We start from the raw sequence: 20,724 nt of genomic DNA, 5'->3' as shown, positions 1-20,724 counted from the left end.
TCAAAAAACTAAAAAAGTCTCGTATTTAGTTTGATTACTTATGATTAAGGTTAAGGCTGGGTAGGGGTTAAGGTCGTCATGTTGGGATTAGAGTTTTCCCCATAGAAATGAATGGAGAGTCCCCACAAAGATATAATTACAAACCTGTATGTGTGTGTGTGTGTAGCTGGGGCTGTAAACTCAAAACCTAAAGCATAAACAATGGCTTTTTAAACCAGAATCAATTTCAACCGAGCAATAACTTCTTATTACACTTTCATTTTAACAGTCATTATGTTGACAATGGGGGCAGCATGGTGGTGCAGTGGTTAGCACTGTTGCCTCACACCTCTGGGACCCGGGTTCGAGTCCCCGCCTGGGTCACATGTGTGTGGAGTTTGCATGTTCTACCCATGTCATCGTGGGATTTCCTCCGGGTACTCCGGTTTCCCCCCACAGTCCAAAAACATGCTGAGGCTAATTGGAGTTGCTAAATTGCCCGTAGGTGTGCATGTGTGAGTGAATGGTGTGTGAGTGTGCCCTGCGATGGGCTGGCCCCCCATCCTGGGTTGTTCCCTGCCTTGTGCCCAGTGCTTCTGGGATAGGCTCCGGACCCCCCGCGACCCAGTAGGATAAGCGGTTTAGAAAATGGATGGATGGATGGTGACAATGAAAAGATGTGTTGTGTAATAACAGACATTGCAAATTTAAAAATATTGTCTAATCCATATTGAATCCATCAGAATCACTCAGAAACAATACATGTAATGTTTCATGTTCCGCTGTTGGGAGGTTCTCCGTCGTTCCGTAACCCACCAGCAGACACTGTCACCTGTTACATTCCTGTTACATCGGCTCCTGTTCTGGAGTTTTCTTTATGCACTAGGAAGTCTTTCACAAAACTTACTTGATTCATTGATTTGACTGTTACCAAAGCTGACTGTATATCTAAGTGTAATATGATTTAAGATCCATTTGTAAGCACTTTGTGGAAGTCAGACCTTTCGGTCACATTAAATTTCTTTGAATCATTTCGTTGCATGGAGGCTAGACCACACAGAAGACATTCCTCAAAGTCTTTGCTGTTCAGAATGAAAGACACCCAGGAATTGTGCTGCTAATGTGCTCTGAGCCTGTGGAGATCCACAATGGCGATGACATCACTTCTTGAAATGCAGGAAAGACTTTGACTATTTTCCATTGTTTCTCTTGCCAGGTGGTGTGGTCTCAATTAACTAGGCTGGGGGGGGGGGGTTTGACCATCCATCAGGGCATTTCAATGCTGCTTCAATTACTCAAGAGTGTCAGAGTACGAAGCTGCGCACAGCAGGGACGTATGCTGTCATTGCCGTCGCTAGCATCTCTGACGGCCTTTTCGGAAAGCTGGAGTTCCTGATTATGGGTACAAGGTGGGTGAAGAGGCACAGAACGTTTAAAAGGCTCCGCTGGCTCTGCAACAAAACTCAGCTTCCGTAGCTGAACTTCAACACTCCTACTGGGGGATCACGTAGTTTCCTGGGAAAGTCCCCAACGCTTCCGTCCTTTCAGATATACCTGCGCAGAAGAATCATCTGATAACATCATTCTCGCTCATGTTACATGGTTCTTTGACACATGTTTGAAGGTCAGCTGACAAGAAAAAAAAAAAACCTGGCATAACCTTGTAGTGCTGAAGAACGACCAGCAGAGGGCAGTCAGGTTCCATTTCATCAAGGCGTTACTGAATGCTCCTCTACATGACCCTGCTCATCACCGTCCAGTCATAGCATGGTGTGGCATGTACATGCGACAGAACAGTGATCTGGAGGGAGGTGTTTTACCTACAAACCAGCCGTCCTCACACCTCTCCAGCACACGGATAACGTCCTGCTCCCTCAGCTCTAGCTCGTCTCTTTTCTGGGGCATGTAGTCATAGATGGCTTTGTACCTAAGGGAGATTAGGGGGGTATTCAGCATTCCTGTAATCATCCTTTATCCCTACATCACTACACATTGACGCAACTCAAGGAACCACCTTAAATAGCTGTCCAACAAAATGCATTCTCTGGGTGTCCATGTATCTGACCATTGACTAGCAGGTGGAGGATTGAGAAGGAGAATTACAAGACCCCAGCCTTAAAAATTAAACTGTCCCATTTTGTGATGTTACAATACCATGCCAGTGTCCATCACGCACTAAAAGAAACCTGCAAATCCTACTATAACTTAAGAAGATATTGTACAACGTTTACAGTATTTGGAGACTGAACACACTCCAAATAAGCATCCAGGAAAGAACCACATCAGCCCACTTGAGTGACTCACGTTGGCAAATGGATCGGTGAGCAGCCATGTTCAGCGAGATCCAGTCTTGCGAGCGGAGTTCTGTCACAGCCAATGGATTGAACGGTGCTTGATGGAAAATCCAGCTAAGATGGGACACAAATATTGGGATCAGCTACAAAACCTCACCCTTTGGAAATGCCATAACAAAGTTACAAGTCACGTATTTATTGGCTAGCATGTACATTTAAAACTGAAATGCAACGTAGTTCAAGTTTTGTCATAAAAAACACAATGCAGTGAACTTGCATTCGTAACTGCTTAACAAAGAATAAGCACAGAATACAGACAAGGGTTACCTGAGGGCAGCAGAGAATCTGAGGCACTGTCTTTGAAGTGCTCATGGCTGAGCTTGCAGATCTCAGGGCAGGACTGGAAGCAGCAGCTGTATCTGAGCCCCACCCTGTGCCAGCACCACGGTGCTGGGCTACTTCCTGCATGGACTGAACTTCAGGCAGTAGAGTGGTGGAGGTTAAACCAGGAATGGAGACTGGCATGTGATTGGGGGCCTCTTTGGTGAGAGTGGGCGTGGTTTGGGGCTGGACCAATGAAGGAGGTGCAGAGACTGGGGGGATGAGTGCCCCTTTAGGGCTGGTTGGGGCTGGTGGAAGTTGAGAGCTGTGGCCAAGAGTCACGGTTGCAGGTGAGGAGGTATCACAGCTCAGGAACCTGGCGAGGGGCATCTTAGTGACCTGGACATAGCTGGAAGGGAAGATGCCAGTTCGATTGGAGCCATGGAGTTTACCCTCCAGCCAGTTGCTATCCACTCGCCGAAGAACGCAGACCCTCTCACCCTGTGAGTATTGGAGAGGAGGGTTAACAGTATTGGTATTACTGTTATTAATTAAAATGAACTGCATGTACTCTGTTCTGCTGACTTGAAACACGAAAAATGTATAATATAAAGCATAGGAACTTCAGGGAGCAGAATAATGAGATTGGGTGTTAATTAGGGCTGCAGATCACATCACGATTACATGGCACATGCACTATAATCACCAGGGCTTCAGATGACCGGAGTAAACATTTGTCCAGACGCCAGCTTTTCGGTATTATATGGACGTTACTTATGCCAACAATTTGGTAAGCAGCTTAGTAGTTAGGCTAAAATAATGAGGCATATTGTGACGCCCAAACATAAGGCATATCCTTATGTTTAATAAATGTGCTTCGCTCTAATTTGCAAAAAGTACCGCCACACCATTGACGTCTTTTTGCCTCGTTTATCCACAATATCTCCTCTTTCAAAAGATGTTCTGACTGCTGAGCTGCTCCTTTCTTCGCCACCACTTCAGTGCTTATCGCTTCCATGACTTACCAAAAGGGCAGAATGCGGCGTGCTTCACTAACTGAAGTTCTTAAACGTCCGTATAGTACGAAAAATAGCCAGCATCAGAAAAAATGTTTACACCTAAGATTCATGCGCATCTGCATTAAATTGTGATTATATTACGATTGGTGTCATGTAGCTCTAGTGTTAATGTGACATTGTGCTGTGACCTTTCGGAGAGGCAGTTCCACAGGAAGGTCACTTTTGAAGTTGTACAGGGCCACAGCCTCCCCGAATTCCAGCACCTCCTGTACAGGGGCCTTGGTCGGTGTCGGCTTCTCCGTGGGAGGGAGGATCTGAAGGAGAAGAGAATACGATGGTGAGAGTGGCTTCCATCAAAATCATCAACAGATCAGCAAGCCACCTTCATGCGTTCTTTAGTATGATGGAAACTGAACCCCAACAGCACGTATTATTGATCAAGAAGTTACTTCCTGGGCTGACAAAGTTCAATCTCGCCTTTAGGTGACCAGTAGCATCTCCTGGACTTGAGCATCTACCAGAGCCAAACATTCTCTGTGCTATTTTTGGACTTTTCAGTCTTACAGTGATGCTGGTATGTTCTACCACTGAGAGTGACTGCCCAGTCATAGCCGGCCCGGTTAGTTTGATAGGCATTTAGCCGGTCAATCCAGAGAGCCAAACTCACCTCCACATAGTTAGCCGGAAAGAGACCCAGCCGGCCATGGTGTTCCCCCTGGTACCAGTTGGCATCCACCTGCCGATGGATGTAGACCACGTCCCCCTTCTGCAGGGTGAGCTCCCTAGGTGTGCGGGGAGAAAGGATCACATGTCACCACCCCCATGATGGCTCCACAGCAAACTTAAGCTACTTCTTATCAATACCGTGGCAGTATCCTGTGTGTTTAGAAGGGCGCAGGGTTTGGGGCTGATTTGGTTCCTATAAAAATGTTGGAACCAAACCTTCGCCCTTGATGGAGAATCAGTAAATACTGTTGCTAGTGGAACTGCTGCCTGAATCATCATGTGAAAGAGGGTCGGCTAAAATCACAAGCAGTGACTAAAACAACAAGAAAATATGCTAAACAAGCAAAACAGCAATGCGAATTAAAAATGCAGGACGACGGCTCCGATCTCACCTGGGCGATTGTGCTTGGAAGTGGAACTTGGCCCTGGCAGCTTCCATCTGCGCGGAAACACAGATCTGATCAAACGCTAAGCTAACACACGCGCTAAAGGGTCAGACAGAGGAGATACGCACGTGCCTAAATGACCGTGGTTATCGAAACTAACAGAAAAGACCAAACGGACGTAAATATTCTGAATGTGTCCACAGTGAGACATCCTGCTCACACAGCCTAACCACAGACCAGCATAATGGTGACAGATGATCTCATAAGATCTCATAAGAAGAGCTGTTGTATGTATGCACATGTAAAAATGTTCCTAAAACGAATGCAATGTAAATGAAGGGTGGTGTGCAGCTCAGTGGGTGCGGACAATGTGCGAATCCTGTGGTCTGCAGAGTGATGTCACTGTTGGACCCTTGAGCCAGTCCTTAACCCTCAGCTGCTTGCAGGCTTGTCTAACCCAGCTTTCTTATGCTTTGGATACAGAACCGTAAAATGTTAAAATTCACCAGTAAAGTGACTCGGAATGGCCTGTCCAGAAGGATGGCCTTGGGACTGGATGCTCACCTTCTCCCTGGGCTTAGATGGGATTTCCGTGCATCCCTGTCCAGTGTTGGGGCTACCTGTAGGAAATGGGACAGATTCTCATGTAACAGAGCTGCACTGCCCAGACTGAGGCAGGAAACCCCCACCCCCAGGATCGCATGAGCGAAACACATGGCAGAGGTCAGTGCAGTCTGGGGACCACCAAAAGGTCCACGTTTTTGCTACCTTTCAACTGCCAACACTGTATCATGTGGTCTTGATTATTTGATGTTTTGACTCAGGTGTGCTGGGGGGGTGTAAAAATGTAGACTAACTTAAGTTCCCCCTAGACCAGTGCATCTTAAACCAGTCAGGGACTCCCAGACGGTTCACATTTTTGCTCCCTCCCGGCTCCCTGCTAGACAGTGCACATATTTGCTCCCTCCTTATTGGGACCTAGGAGGGAGCAAAAACATTTACTGTATGGGGGCCCCTGAGGAGCGGGTTGAGATGCACTAGGTTAGCGTTAGAGAACCACACTCCCCAGAAGCAAACGCGCTTTTTCTTCAGACCCTTTGTAATCGCTCACAGCCTTTTCCCATTTTGCACCCCAGTGCTTACTGAGTGGCCATTAACTCGACGATGGGAGTCGGCTCCACCTTTGATTACTAGATATGTGACTGACACATGATAATTCCACCTAGGTTGAGTTGACAAGTCTCATTTCCTGCGTCACTGGACTAGACAGCTCAAGGGTACAGCAGGGTTCTCTGCCATGGCACAGTGGTGCATACCTCTGTCATGCACCGGGCTGTTGTCTGTCTTCTGGCCAATCACGGACCTGATAGATGAATGACTGACAGATACACCCCTGTCCTCCGCTAGGAGAAGTTTGACTCCAGTGACTCCAGAGCTGAAGACAACAGGCAAGGGGCAACATGTATAGTGCAGGATCATTTTAACAGATTGCAACACGAAAAAGTAGAAATAAGCATAAGTATTGGCTGACACACAAGTGTACAGTTACTAAACATCCATCCAAATTAAATATCCACCCCATACCTGATAAAGGGAGAAAGAACAGAGTCACAGCTAATCCAGAAGATGGCACTCAGTGAGTTGGGAGCTCATGTTTTTGATGAACCAGAGCTCAAATGTTAAACAGCAGTACACCTGCTGGACCAGCAAGTTCAAGAGAAGTAGAATCAAGCCCTCCTACCCTCATCAGCTCTCTGGCTGGATCTGGCCCAATTCCATAAAGTGAGACACATTTAACACCAGACTGATGAGCTTGTGGAAGTTTTACTTACACAAAAATGTTCTGAGATCCGAACGAAAAATGATTGGTTCAGAGAGTTAATCAATCGGAATGTAGAAGAGATGAGTCCAAGCAACTAGAGGAGGAGGCACCAATACATCTGATTGGTTGGTCCCATCTCCTCTAGATGCTTGGACCCACCTCCTCTACATTCTGATTGGTTAACTCTCTGAACCAATCATTTTTCATTCTGCCATCAGAACATTTTTGTGTAAGTAAAACCACCATGAGCCACTGATGAGCCTATGCGCTGTAATACTTCGCCTCTGAGATGTGTTATGTGTATCTGGGGGGGGGGGGTTTCCATCCACAGGAACTTGGAGGAACGTGTTGTTCACTAGTTCAGACCAGCTACAGTGATGAATTCTGGGCAATACCAGTTTGCCGGTGTTTAATTTTCTAGGTTTTCTGATCTTCTTGCCATTTTCTACATTTTGAAATTTAACAGCCCATCCAGCACTGCTGTTTCTGATAGGGAGTCTCCACCATTGTTTCAACCAAAATGCTTCCAAATTAACAACAGGCTGCACCCCTCCTTGTCTTAAGCCCAACTGTCTGCCCCATGCCTGAAGGGAGGAGTTTGAGGGATAGCCGGCATATTTTCAGGAGGCCTCAGTGGCTTTGTAAATCCATCAGGGTGTCAGGAGTCTGACAAAGATAATCAAACTTTTAGGAGATTTATTAGTCAGCTTTGTGACTCACTGTCACCCAGAACGCTGAGCAGACACATTTCTGGTTCATATTTCCCCACCCCACCCCAGCTAGCTCTGACATGACATGAACCTGCACCCTTCTGAAGAGGAGCCTGGCGCCCTGATGACCATGTTATCAGCTTTCGAGTTGGGGGGGGGGGGGGGGGACAGTCGAGTAGGGAGAGATGGAAAGGCGGGCTCGGAGGGCAGGACGGAGTGTGTGGTGCACGCCAAGAGGTGCGGACCAGCGGATTGAACAGGCAAGACCACGGCTGATATACACAAACAAATAAATATGCACGGATATCCATAAAAACTACACACATGCTATTATTGGACAATTCAATTAAACATTTGCAGCTTTAGGGGCGGCATGGTGGTGCAGTGGTTAGCACTGTTGCCTCACACCTCTGGGACCCGGGTTCGAGTCTCCGCCTGGGTCACATGTGTGCGGAGTTTGCATGTTCTCCTCATGTCGTCGTGGGGTTTCCTCCGGGTACTCCGGTTTCCCCCCACAGTCCAAAAACATGCTCAGGCTAATTGGAGTTACTAAATTGCCCATAGGAGTGCATGTGTGAGTGAATGGTGTGTGAGTGTGCCCTGCGATGGGCTGGCCCCCATCCTGGGTTGTTCCCTGCTTCATGCCCATTGCTTCCGGGATAGGCTCCAGACCCCCCGCGACCCAGTCGGATAAGCGGTTTGTAAAATGGATGGATGGATGGATTTGCAGCTTTAACTGGATGTGCACACACACACACACGCACACTCACACATCCATCCATCCACGCCATTCCTCACCTGGCCCCATGAACACCTTCCTCTCTCCATGTGGCCTCAGTCCTTGTGCTCCTGTCCCTCTGGGAGAAAACAGGTAACATTCAAGCCTGTGCCCAACCCCCCTCCCCAAGTTCCTCACTGTTCCACAACCAGCGAATCACGACCCTGGGTTTTCATGCACGTGTGATTTCATTGGTGGACCTTAATGTGTGCAGCAGTCTATTGTAACCAAGACTTCAATGCCCGCCTTCCACCTACTACCCTCCCCATCCCGTTCTAATACAGCTGAACAACTGAGCGTGCTGGTTTGCGCTTGTGGTATAGAGGTGTGGGAAGGGCCAGTGAGTGGGATTATGGGAAGTGGGCGTGGACTCAGTACCTCACCCTGGCCTGGCTGTCGTTGGCGCTGCTGTTTCTGAGATAGCCTCCTCTCCAGAACCTGAATGTCCGAGTCCAGCTCAGCTTCGTACTGGGACAGCTCCGAGGCTAAGTTAACCTAATGTGGACCGAGTGATGGGGGAGTTGGTTAATACAAATGATACAAGTACAGCACTACTCAATCCTGGCAGACACTCGCTTTCACAAAGGGATTTTAACAAACACCTAAGTTTTCTAGTTTTGAAGTATTTCCTTTTCTCAAGATTAGAGTCATGGAAATTTTTTTGTTTCACTAATATATATATATATATATTTTTGAAACTGCAGCCAGGTTCTTCGCTGTATCTCATTAATGAAGGGCTTCTTCCTTGCCTTACAAGACTTCAGTCCTGCTTCTAGGAGCCTGATACAAACTGTCCTGGCTGTGCACTTCACACCTGCACTTAATGAATCTATGATTTTAGATAAGTTAACAGTCATCTCTGTCATTAGAAAGTTGCTTCTGCCATTTATCTGACTGGTTCCTGCTCATTTCCAGTATCTCCTGCTTCACCTTATTCTTGTGTACTGCTGTCTTAGAAATACTGAACCTGGAAGCGACCTGCTGCTTGGTGTAGCCTTCTGCCAGCAGAACCACAATTAAGCCAGGATTTAAAAATGCAGATTTGTTTATAAATATAGAGTGGTCTCTTAATTTCTCCCACGACTGTATCTTCATGGTCTCGTTACTCATGCCCTGTCACTCACCTCAGTGGAAGAAGCACGGGGTCTGGCCAGTGGGAGGGCAGGAGTTAACTGAACCAGAGAATTAAAAACAAAATCATTCATTTATGGTTGTTCTTTTACAGCATATACAGTAATTGGTGCCATTTTCAGTAAGTAATCAACTTCTACGGCATTCTCAATCAACCAATCACAAGACCCCACCTGGGGCTATTAGCCACACCCACCATGTTCAGTCCGTCCAAGGCTCCGCCCCATTCCAGCTTGATGTTGGACAGGCTGGCAGGCTTTGTCACTTCACCCCTGCAGCCAAAGCACATTCTTACTAACTCCATCCAACAGCCCATTCATCAGTTCACCAAAATTCCAATCATTCAAAGTCCTTTCTCTTTTTTTTACCTGAGAAATAATTCTTTTGTTTTCCTAAACGTAACTGATTCCTGCATAATGTCTGTACTGTACAGGCAACACAACACAAGACGTATGCAGGGAATTCTGCCCATGAAAACCACACTTCAGAAAACCTTCGTAAAACTGGAGGGTTACATTTGTCTTCTAGAACATTATGTAGATGTTATTTCAGGGTTTCTGTCTGGGAAAGAGGAGCTTCTGTTCTCTTGATGGAAGTTTGATTCCCCTCAGAGACACTGCTGGCTTCGGAACTCACCGGTTAGGTGGGATCTCACGTGGGCTGGAGGATATGTTTCCTCGCACTAGCGAATCCTCTCTGCAGGAGGAATCTTCAGGGGAGGAGGACCTGGGAGATGTGGGGCCTACAGGCAGAGGAGGTTAGGTCCTTTACAAAGGAAAGATCCGTTTGCGGTCACCTGTGCATGGCAGTGGGATGTGAATTTGTCCCCACAATGGTAACACTCAACGGCATTTATGCTTTTCACCCTCAGAGGCTTTGAAGGTTCCTTTGAAGGTTCTTATCTTCTTATCGCTTTTGTGATGTATCTCATTATTTATTATAACAAATCAATAATGCATAAAAAAATTACAGAATGAAACCAAATCGGTTATAAAGTATTCATTCTAAAGCTTCTGGGAGTTCTATTCAATATCCATCCATCCTACTACCACTTATATCTTGACCTGGTCAAATGATTATTTGAAATGCATGAAAATATCATAAAACGATAATAAGATTATGAAAATTTAAAAATAACAAAGGTAATATTTTGCCACCCACTATCCAAACTCCTTGATTTTGGGTCCTCAAGGTCCAGCTCTGTAACACAGGGATACAGGGAAAAACGAGGAGAAATAAGAGAGATTAGAACTAAGGTCAATCAACCTCGAGACAGAGGTGGCAAGTCCATCTGAGACTGACTTCCTGCATTCTAACCACTGTGTGTCAACCCTCTGAAGACCCTCCTTCTCAGTTACCTTCGGATCTCCGGTGGATCTGCTTAAACATGGTCCTGTACCATTCCCTGCGCCTCTTCACACTCTGTGGTAAGATGGAGAGAGGGATGAAGACGAAAGAAGAAAAGATGGTCCTGGCTCAGTGTCGAAAATGCTGCCATTTTGAAAAGACACGAAGGGTGCGTACTAAATCGCATACTTGTATGCTATGTAGTTGGTGAAATATAGTATGTGACGTGAGCAGTATGTCTGAATCCTCAGTATGGATGAGACACTAGGTTAACGGTACCTAGAAACCACATTCTACAAAATTCCAGAGTGAGCAACCAATGGCCACTGGAGCAGCGACGAATGTCACTTATTCCGAATTTTTTGTCAAGATGGCGGAGGAAGTGCTGTCTTTGTACAAATTTAAGTATAAAACAATGCTGTTGTTATTTATTACACCATTTTCTGTAAGCTGCAGATACTGTGATGTGTGAAAATCCCAGAAGGGAAGCTGCTTCTGAAATGCTGGAACCCACACATCTGGCTCCGCCAATCAGACCACAATGAAAATAGATTAGATCGCCGTTACAATGCTTAGCCTAACAGTAACTGGACATAGTGACCCTGTCTGGATGCATTCGCTTGCAGCCACATGATTCATTGATCTGGAGGTGCAGAGTGTTTTGCATTAACAAGCACGTGTACCTGACCGCTGACTATATACTGCATGTATGATCATATTTATGATCACTCTCACTGTATATCATTGTCCCACCAACATCCCCGGAACCCAGCGTGTCAGAGAGCAGCAATAGCCCCCTGGAGCTTACGGATTGAGGGCCGGTGGGCATCCCTGTCTCGTCCACGGAGCCGATACCCGAGTACTCCACAGGCTGGTTCTCCGGAGCCCAGCAGGCCGCTGAGAAAGCCTGGTGTGGTAATATGGGTCTCAACGGGGGCTCCGGTCCCTTGTTATTGGGTAGATCTTTTATGACAGATAGGGAGACGGAGACAGCGGAATGAAGAGGGGGAAAAGGCAGAGGAGAGATGGAGGGCGGGAAAACGGGGAATGGAGGAAGAGGGAGAGTCACAGAACTGTCGCTGCACTGGCTGAGGTGTCAGTGAGTTTCACACACATAGCAGAAGGGCGCAGTGAGAGCATGGGGATGCGGAAAAGAGGCTCTCAACTTCACATAGAAATGGAAACTCAGAATTCACTCAAAATTATTTGGCAAACGGGAAAAAAATCATCAGAATAAGTCAAAATCACAGAGGATACAAAATGTGACCAAAACTCATGGTGAATTGTACCATACCCCATTTTTAGTGCTATAGCATCAGCCATACCCACTACATATTGATGGGTTCTCACCTTGAGCCTGTGATGGATCATCACTGGCACCAAAACCGATGGAATCTCCCCATACGACCTGCTGAGATCAAACACAGTGTGATAGAGACACTACATAGATTTCCAATCAACACTGAAAGAAATCAAATAATTTACTGGAAGCCCAATGTACAAAATCAAGATATACAGTTAAGATTCTATGCATATCCACCGAACTACGTTTCCCTAAGATTATTGCCAGTTGTGATACCAAGCATGACCTCAAGATGGCACTGTTGAAACTTGTACGGCAATATGCAAAGCAATAACCAGTACATTACAGTGAACTTCTTCATACTGAGGAAACACATTACAAGAGTGAGTGGGGAACCAGAACGAACATTCCAAATAGATCTCGATTTCCCAACCCTTGAGCCTGACCTCTAGTCACTTTTAGCGCTACTTAAGGACGCAATGATGAAATGACGTGCTCTATCATAGGCCATCTGTCTGGAAAAGCCAGAAAATAACGAACTCCCCTGCAGTACCTCAGACTGCATCTCATGTGCCCGTGGCCTCCGCCAGTCCCCACGGAGTCTGTCCTGGGTGATCCTGCAAAACAAACTGAAAATATTAAACACGCTTTAAAGTTGCAATGCAGAACAACTCCACTAGAGGGTGGTGCTACTGTGCAGACTATTAAAAAAAACTTTATACTGGATACTCTGCCTATGTGTATAACAAAAGGTAGTTAAGGATTCTCGATGCATACGAAAAACTGCAATGCGAATCATCCAGTGTGGTTTATCTTACATTGAACGGTTAAAACAATGACATTTCAATTGTATTAAACAGTTAAATGTTATATTCATATACTTCCACCACAACACACATCATGTCTCTCACTGGAGTGTTTAATTTGGAGCTTCTAAGTGACCGGTCAAACAGATCAGATTTCAAATGTGATTCAGTCCCGTAATCATCCCCACTTCAGCTTCCAGACAGTTACGTCACACTGCAAACCACCTGACGGTGAGCAACGTCAACGCTTCGCAGTCATCATTCATCCGGTAACAATTATGAATGCGTGGGGGCGTTGTCCATAGTGTAATAAACAGAGTAAGCCTGCAATTGAGTACAGCTCTTATTCAAAGTTTCTAGGATAGGTTTGCATACAACAGGAAAAGCAGGAATATTTGCGACAATTGACACAGCTAGCTGAAGGTCAGTGGATGTAGAAGACATGCAAACACAGGATACTGGGCAGAGGAGGGGGGGTCAACCAACTGTCCGAGTCAAGGCCTTCATAATGAAAAATGAAAATCACAAGTTCCAAAAAAGATACGTGTGATGAATCCAAACCCTGAGCCAATTCCTCCAGTCACAACAGCAGAGGTTCCTGAAAACTACACCCACTGTGTGAGTTTCCTCTTCGTTTTCCTCTCACTGATACTGCAGGACTCCCATGACATTTGCTGATTTCATAAGATATATGACTCAACGATAAAGGAACAAAAACTCATTTTATTCCAGTTTTGGGAAAGGTCGTGCCCTTTTGTTTTTATCACTGGGACTCAGGGACATGTGACAGATTTGCTTACTTAAGTACCTCTTTTAGAATTCTAGTAGAAACCCTTTCAGGGTTAAAAAAAATCAGCTAGCTGTTAATACATGGCGAAAATTCTTACTTAAACTTGATCATTAAGTTTGCATTTACGCGGCTTCTGCAGATGTGTATTTTGAACTGGTACCAAAATCTTTTTTGCATTATATTTCATTTGTCCCACCAAAATACAAATTTGATCTGTGTGTTTATACAATTTCTCCATTTGGAAGAAATTTAGAACAAGCGATATGGAAAAACATACTTTAAAAAAGAAAAAAACCTGAAAATCCATCAAGACAACATTCACCATAAATTGATAAATAAAGAGTCAATAATTGAATTTGCCCTACTTCCGGAAACTTCGCCACTGGTGCAGAAATCAACCGAAGCTCAGTCCAGCTGAAGGGTCAGTGCGCAGTGTCACCTAATAAGGGAAAAATCTCGGCTGCCTGACACAACATTAGAATGACCTGCATTCCTAGCAGCTTACTGTTAGCTGCAGTTGCTGCATGGAATCGCCCCCACGCCTTCCTCATCGGTTCCAATGCCGCAAACCCACCATGGTGCCTTGCAGTAAATTTGCTTACTTTTCTCGTTTTTCCTTTAACAAAGATGAAAGTAACACCCCAGTAATGACACTAAACACTCTTCGGGGGTCTCCCTCTCTCAGGGTGGATCTCTGTACTGTATATAGCTCCTTTTGTTCCATGTGAAATATTCATTAGCGCCAACGAACTGCTACAGAAAAATATCGTCATTTTAACCCTCTATACTGTAAGTTCAGGTATTATAAGACCAACGATACAGGTATGAGTATTAAAACCAATATTAGGACTTCATTGTGAATCTCAAATTCCTATTTAACTTCATTTGCATTACTCAGTAATTCAGGAAAATTTTGAGGAGTAATAGACTAGTAATCAATGAATTAATTACTTATATGATTAGTTATATCACCAAAGTACTTATCACCATCTTAAAGTCAACAAATATGTCTTTATCTTTCTCTTCAATCAAATATGTCAAAAAATGCCAGGACACGCATGCCCTTACTATTCACCATTGAGCTGGAAAATGTATCATCATACTCAGGACCAGGGGCCCGTAAACTGAACCTAGAGCCCCATCGCTGCTCAGCAGAACCAGTCATGTTGAGCTAATTTTCCGGAAGAAGTACCGGGATGAATGAAATGGAGAAGAGTACAGATTAGCTCACATCTCCATGTCCACTCCCTCCCCCCACGTTAGACCTGCACTGTTCAGCTGTCACAGCTGGTTATTACACTATTTCAGTCACTATCTGGCAGCCGTACCTCTGAACTGCTCAGGCTTTAAGCCCTCGAGCTGCATAAAACATATATCTGCATGTTGTGTTACTTGAAAAGTAGGAAGTATGTCCTCAGTTAAGTCAGTCTGGGACTGGCGTCCATCGGGGTATATGACACACATATACCCTGCATTAGTCAATGTAAAGTGTATGATTATCTAGACCAGTGATTTGCAAACGTTTTGAACCAAGTTCCACTTCGGATCAAACCAATGCAGCCTAGTACCACAAGGGGAAAAAAAAATCCCAGTACCAAACTACCACTGGTACCACTGTTTGAGAATCACTGTTTTAGCAGTATGAGTTACAGTACACGACAAAAGAATGCTGAGAATGGAAACCTTTAAATTTAGGTGCTACCTTCTCCTGAATCCATCTAGTGAAACAGAGCAGGTCCTTTTGAGCCTTATGGAATCATCATTGAGACAGAAACGTGTCAGTGTGAGTTACAATATCGATCAGTCTGACGCGATTACTGGCAAAGCGATGTAATTGGTGAACATTATACAGTAACTCGGTTGTGGTTGGCTTAGACGTATTTGATGCACTCTGATTGGCTGTATAACACATCATGCTTGAACACACATTGTTTTAAAAGTTGATTCCAACCTTGATTCACTGAAAACTGCAATTCGTCATACATTTTCAAGAATTTTGGTCGTTTAGCACTCAATTTAATCCAAGGTTATGCAAGTTGATATTTATGTATGAAACAACCAGGTCACTCACCTTTCTCACACTACAAAACGGCCTCTTCTGGGATCTGATCCAGCGACGTTATGGTCCCACGTCGGTACACACAAAGCTCCCTGCTCATTTCCGTTCATGTACTGTCAGGCTGCGGAGGGGACACCCCAGTAAGATCACTTCTGATGATCACTTCCTGTCACGTTCTCATGTAAAGCACTGCCGATACATGCGCATCCATGCATCACAACTACTCCTGATTATGCCATCAACTCCCTAGATATGCCAACATGCCTCAGTACTATGGCAAACCTGAAGAGCACTTTGGAAACCTGCAGGTACCTCCGACAGGAACAATTGTGGAAAAAGAGAAAAGACAATAAAACGTCTGCTGAGGTGCGGCAGCATATATTGTCGGAAATGAACTCTTTGACGGACATCCTCCTTAATCCTTACAGTATATTAAATAAATCACACCTAATCGATAAGCACTGCACTGAGTTTTCGTACCTCCAACTGCAAGTCAGGTCCTTGTAACTGGCCTAGAAGTAGTTTCCACCACTGAGTTGGCGCTGGCTACACTGGAAAGACACTGGAGCCTGTGTGTCACTGCACATCTGTCTCAGCTGGATGAGCTGGATCAGCCAGAGCGTCCGACTCACCAGCTGAGTCTCGGCGGATTGATGAGCGAGTGGGCGGGCCCCTTCCTGCACACACGGAACAATGTGCTCGTCCCACGCAGGCCCTGTTCACTCCCAGCGGTCCAGCCCCTTTCTCCCTCTCTATCTCGCTCCCCCACCTCTCCTCCCGTCCCACCTAAACCCTCTTCTTTTGACCTGAGACGGGCTTCTGAAGGTTGTTGACACATCCCGTCCGGAAGAGCTCCCCCCGTGATCAGACTACTGCTACCACGTGAGGCAGAGGAGAAGGGAGGCCATTAATCAGCGGTTGGATAAAACTGCAGTCTCCCCCGTCCTGTCAATTCGCCGTCTCCCCTCCCCTCCTCCGCCAGCTCCTCGCTCTCTGCACTCCCTACCAGCTCTCTTCCTGCTCTTTCTCTGCTGGTAGCTTTTTTGCGGCCTGACATGGGGCCCAAATCGGGGTGGATGGGATGGAAAATTAAAGGGGAGTTAGACAGACCCTTTGGATTCTGCAGCCAATGAAAGCTGGTGACTCCCCTTTGGAATGGCCTGTGATTCAGGTTAAGCCAGCCTCAGTAATTCCTCCGCAAGAGCAGCATGTTATCCCAGTCTTTGGAACTAACCTCTGGCTAAGGAAGCTTAACATCTTTCAGCAGGCAGTGGGAACGAAGAAGCTGGTCAGCAGCTTCAGACACTCAAAGGGTTGCAGATGTTGTACCAGAGACTCAAGGGTGAAGATGGTCTTTACTACTACTGTTTATTGTGGATGTGTGTACTAGGATTGCCAACTTCGGTCAGCACACGCATTGACATGTACGTAACAGCAGTGCCGATATGCATGACTCAGAATGACAGGAGAAAGTTCATCAATATTCATAACAAAGGCACTTCCTTATCATCTTCATGCTACGGTGGTGATCTTTGCACTATGACACTTTTGGAAACTCACTCCTATTTTTTAGCACAAATTGCACTCTCTAATGTTTAAGAGAATCTTTGCACAATGTTGCTTTTTGTTATTACCTGTCTGTCTGTAGTGCAAAATGTTGCTATATTTGTTAGCTAGAGTAGCAATGGTCAAGACCCCGAGGTAGCTAACTTGCTAGCTCAGTAAAAAGGTGCAAAATATATTTCTTAACACGTCGGTATCAACCAAAACTCGGGATGTCAGCATCAGTCTGAGGTGTGAGTCTTGGCTAATATTGCAGCTTTATCAATATTGAAAGTTAGCAGCACCAGAGCTAAAGACATAATCACTAAAACAATGGAGATGACTGCATTGGACGGTCAGCCATTTTCCATAGTGGATTCTGAGGGATTTCATTGGCTAATTCACCACTTAGAAGAGGTCACAAGATACCCGTCCACGGCATCTTTATAAATGTTTCCGACATGATTGTACAGCATAAACAGCGATGTAACGTCATACTGCAAATCTGCACTGGTGACCTCAGTACTATTCACCGCTGGTGACCACAGGTAGCACTTTCCTTAATGTGTTAGTTTTTTTCTGTACAGTACAGTTCAGTACTTAGTCTTCTGACAAGTTACACTGGCTTGTCCTCTCTGTTTAATAATAATAATAAAATGAATAATAAAATTAATGTTCTGAAATTCTACTTTCTTTGTGTTGCATTAACAGCGTGTAGGCCTAGTTAAGTTCCGGTGGTAATATTGCTGAAATTTTTTTTGTGAAGTTAATAAAGGTACGAGTTTATGTTATAAAAATAATCGATTCATTAAATCAAGTTATGATATCCATGCGTTGAATTGTTCCCTCGCAATTGCCTTGCAGACGACTGTTTACACCTGCTATCTACCCATCCCTTACAAACAGTACAGTTGTCAAGATTTTTTGAGACATGCGCCAGTTTTATTCCTTTGCCAGCAAGTACATTCATTTCTGAACTTGATTCACCACAGTCCTATGACAAGACCAGGCTACAAGTTCCGGTCTGAAGGCCAAGTTAGACCTGTGATCCTGTTGTAAACCAAGGTGGCCCAAATTCAACAGACCAGTTTAGGCTTCCTGGATGACTGGTCGCTCAGCCAGAAGACAGTTCTTTAAGATGACTGACTCGCCTCCGAGAATTGCTGTCGTCGGAGGAGCAGTTGACCCACAACCACAGGGTTGTGTGCGCGCGTGCGTGTGTGTGTGTGTGTGTGTGTGTGTGTGTGTGTACGTGCCAAGCAGTATCCACCCACACAGCCGCTTCAGCTGATCAGGGGAATAATTTCCATCCACAGCTGGAGTAAGCGTTGGTTCCCAGGCCGGCATAGAGCCTTAACAGAGGCCAGCTTTCCCTTGACGAGGAGCCTGAGAAAAGAGGACCCTCCCCCCTTGCAACAGGCAGGGAAACAGTCTAGACTGGTGCTCATGTTAGCATTTATCTCTCTTGGACTTACTGGGCACATGTGTCTAAAGAAGAGCTACTAAGATTGAAATTGGTAAGGATCACGCCTTTATTAATCACAAAGAAACACTACATTATGATGACCTTACTGCTTGTATAGCAGCACCTTCTGGCATGACCAGATGCAAATTCACAGAGGGGGAGAAAATAAACCCCTTTCCTTCCAGCTGAAAGTCACATGATTCTAAAGGAAATACGTGACACAGATCAGTTCTGAAAGGGCTCTGGGCACAAGTAAAAGTTTAAGTGTGGCCAGGAATGTTGAGACAGCACTTTGCCCTCGAACGTGACACCAAGACAGACTCAGGGGAGGGAAGGTTGGGACAATGTAAGAGGTGAAAATGATTCCACAGGCATGACCCATCATCGTTCAAGGAAGGAAAAGAAGACATACTGGGTCAGACTGTTGTTCTGAGTACCATGTTATTATTGCCCTCAGAACCTAAAACAGTAAAGCTTAGGAACCAGCAAGTCTAGTCACACATTCTGTGGTTATTTACGTGACGAATCTGTACCATTATGAAACTAAACGATTACAAGATCCTCCAGGTTTTTGCAACAATATTAACAGCTTCTGCCATAATTTCTGGCTCAGGAAGCTTTATGGATATTATAGAAGTTACATTTTTCCCCCACATCCAGCACTTCGCAACACTGCGGTCAAATTGTAACACGGAGCATAAAATCAGCTACACGCCCACATACACCAGGCAGCCCATCTATGTGCTGGATATTGTCTGAGCCCAGAGGTTTTACCCGTCGGTGGCTCCACAGCGAAGGACCCCGTCACTCGCTGTCACTCGCTCACGTTCTTCCTGCTGCCCCTTCTTTTTTCTCCAACCTGTGGACTGAGCTTTGCCTTGCCATCCAAGATAAATATTTAACACGATAAGCGGGCAAAGGTCGAATATCTCCCGCACTATTTATTTTTTTTTCCTCCCAGCCTTCTCCTCGTTCTCCTGGGCTGGTGCGACATCCTCTGATATCTACAGCTTACCTGCATGGTTCAGGGTTCCATCTCCATCTTCTTGTTAGATCCAGACACCCACAGAATCCCAATGGGCCCACTGGCTATTAGATGATGGAGCTCATATTTCTACTGTGACTAGACTGTCACAGTAATTATGTCAAGCATTATAATAACTGTGCCAATAGCATTTATATCCATCCATCCATCCATTTTCCAAACGGCTTATCCTACTGGGTCGCGGGGGGTCCGGAGCCTATCCCGGAAGCAATGGGCACGAGGCAGGGAACAACCCAGGATGGGGGGCCAGCCCATCGCAGGGCACACTCACACACCATTCACTCACACATGCACACCTACGGGCAATTTAACAACTCCAATTAGCCTCAGCATGTCTTTGGACTGTGGGGGGAAACCAGAGTACCCGGAGGAAACCCCACGACGACATGGGGAGAACATGCAAACTCCACACACATGTGACCCAGGTGGAGACTCGAACCCAAGTCCCAGAGGTGTGAGGTAGCAGTGCTAACCACTGCACCACCATGCCGCCCCTAACATATATATATATATCTATAATTTTCCCCTTATTGTTATAAATGTATGATAGCAAAACACCATCAACAACTTCTTTGAGAATCACTCTCTAGATCTGACAGGTCAGCAGTTAAAATAAAGTTACACTTGAATTAATCTCTGCATGTGCGTGGATGTTTAGGAGTGGAGTGAGAAGCCAGTTTGTCTGCATTACCTATACTATATAAGATTGGTTTCTTTTTGGTCCTTGCCAGGAAAACATGATTCAAGACCCAGATGTCATTGTCGTTTAGTTATAGCCTTGCAATAACTAGACCTCCACATGCCACAAACTGGCAAGACACAACTCCAGATGTGTTACTTTATCTGATCAATATCTAGAGTTTCAGGTAACATCAGAATATATCCACATCGCCTTTGCTCTATATTTAAGTGATATGTAATGTGGACGCAGGAGCCTATTGCATAGTGGTTCTTTTTTCACTGAGCCAATCATATTCCTTGCCAACGAGGCTTGACAACGCCCAATTTTCCTGGCTTGGGATCCCACTGGAAAAGATGTCAGAGGCAGCTCATGTTATAATTATGCCACTTGACCAGTGACCTGTGTTGACTTTGCACTGCACCAAAAGTAAACACTTACACAAGTGTATTTGACACCTCCCATAGCCGTCCAGGGTGGGGAGGGGCATGTAATTACTGGGTCTCACCTAGCGAACACCTG

At 45.4% G+C, this 20,724-nt stretch overlaps 1 protein-coding gene across 7 annotated transcripts; it reads right to left on the bottom strand.

The window, feature by feature from the left end:
• Positions 1–685: 685 nt before the first annotated feature.
• Positions 686–19,361, bottom strand: LOC125746183 (vinexin-like). Of its 7 annotated transcripts, none has more exons than XM_049019877.1 (21): positions 19,253–19,361; positions 15,484–15,592; positions 12,370–12,445; positions 11,864–11,924; positions 11,322–11,476; positions 10,525–10,588; positions 10,328–10,366; positions 9,803–9,908; positions 9,363–9,438; positions 9,160–9,207; positions 8,414–8,530; positions 8,056–8,114; positions 6,042–6,160; positions 5,290–5,345; positions 4,732–4,778; positions 4,281–4,395; positions 3,802–3,927; positions 2,601–3,095; positions 2,284–2,387; positions 1,800–1,906; positions 686–1,533 (listed from the first exon to the last, which is right to left on the bottom strand). In XM_049019877.1, the coding sequence occupies exons 3-21, from the start codon at positions 12,379–12,381 to the stop codon at positions 1,472–1,474; spliced, it is 1,968 nt and encodes a 655-aa protein (XP_048875834.1). In that variant the 5' UTR covers positions 12,382–12,445; positions 15,484–15,592; positions 19,253–19,361; the 3' UTR covers positions 686–1,471. The 7 variants fall into 7 exon arrangements, with proteins under 7 accessions (XP_048875834.1, XP_048875837.1, XP_048875833.1 ...); XM_049019880.1 differs by having other exon boundaries at positions 12,370–12,433; XM_049019876.1 differs by lacking the exon at positions 19,253–19,361 and adding an exon at positions 15,952–16,502.
• Between the last annotated feature and the right edge of the window lie 1,363 nt (positions 19,362–20,724).

This window comes from Brienomyrus brachyistius, chromosome 7, assembly GCF_023856365.1.
Source record: "Brienomyrus brachyistius isolate T26 chromosome 7, BBRACH_0.4, whole genome shotgun sequence".
Classification (NCBI taxonomy): domain Eukaryota; kingdom Metazoa; phylum Chordata; class Actinopteri; order Osteoglossiformes; family Mormyridae; genus Brienomyrus; species Brienomyrus brachyistius.
This window is presented reverse-complemented; position numbering and strand designations above follow the sequence as displayed.

Bases quoted from the DNA above. Each gene is read 5' to 3' on its own strand.
- LOC125746183 (XM_049019877.1), bottom strand. The intron at 6,161-8,055 runs GTGAGGAATGGC...TGTTGTCTTCAG, and splicing joins GAAGGTGTTCATGGGGCCAG to CTCTGGAGTCACTGGAGTCA. The intron at 1,907-2,283 runs GTGAGTCACTCA...AATCTCCCTTAG, and splicing joins TCACCGATCCATTTGCCAAC to GTACAAAGCCATCTATGACT.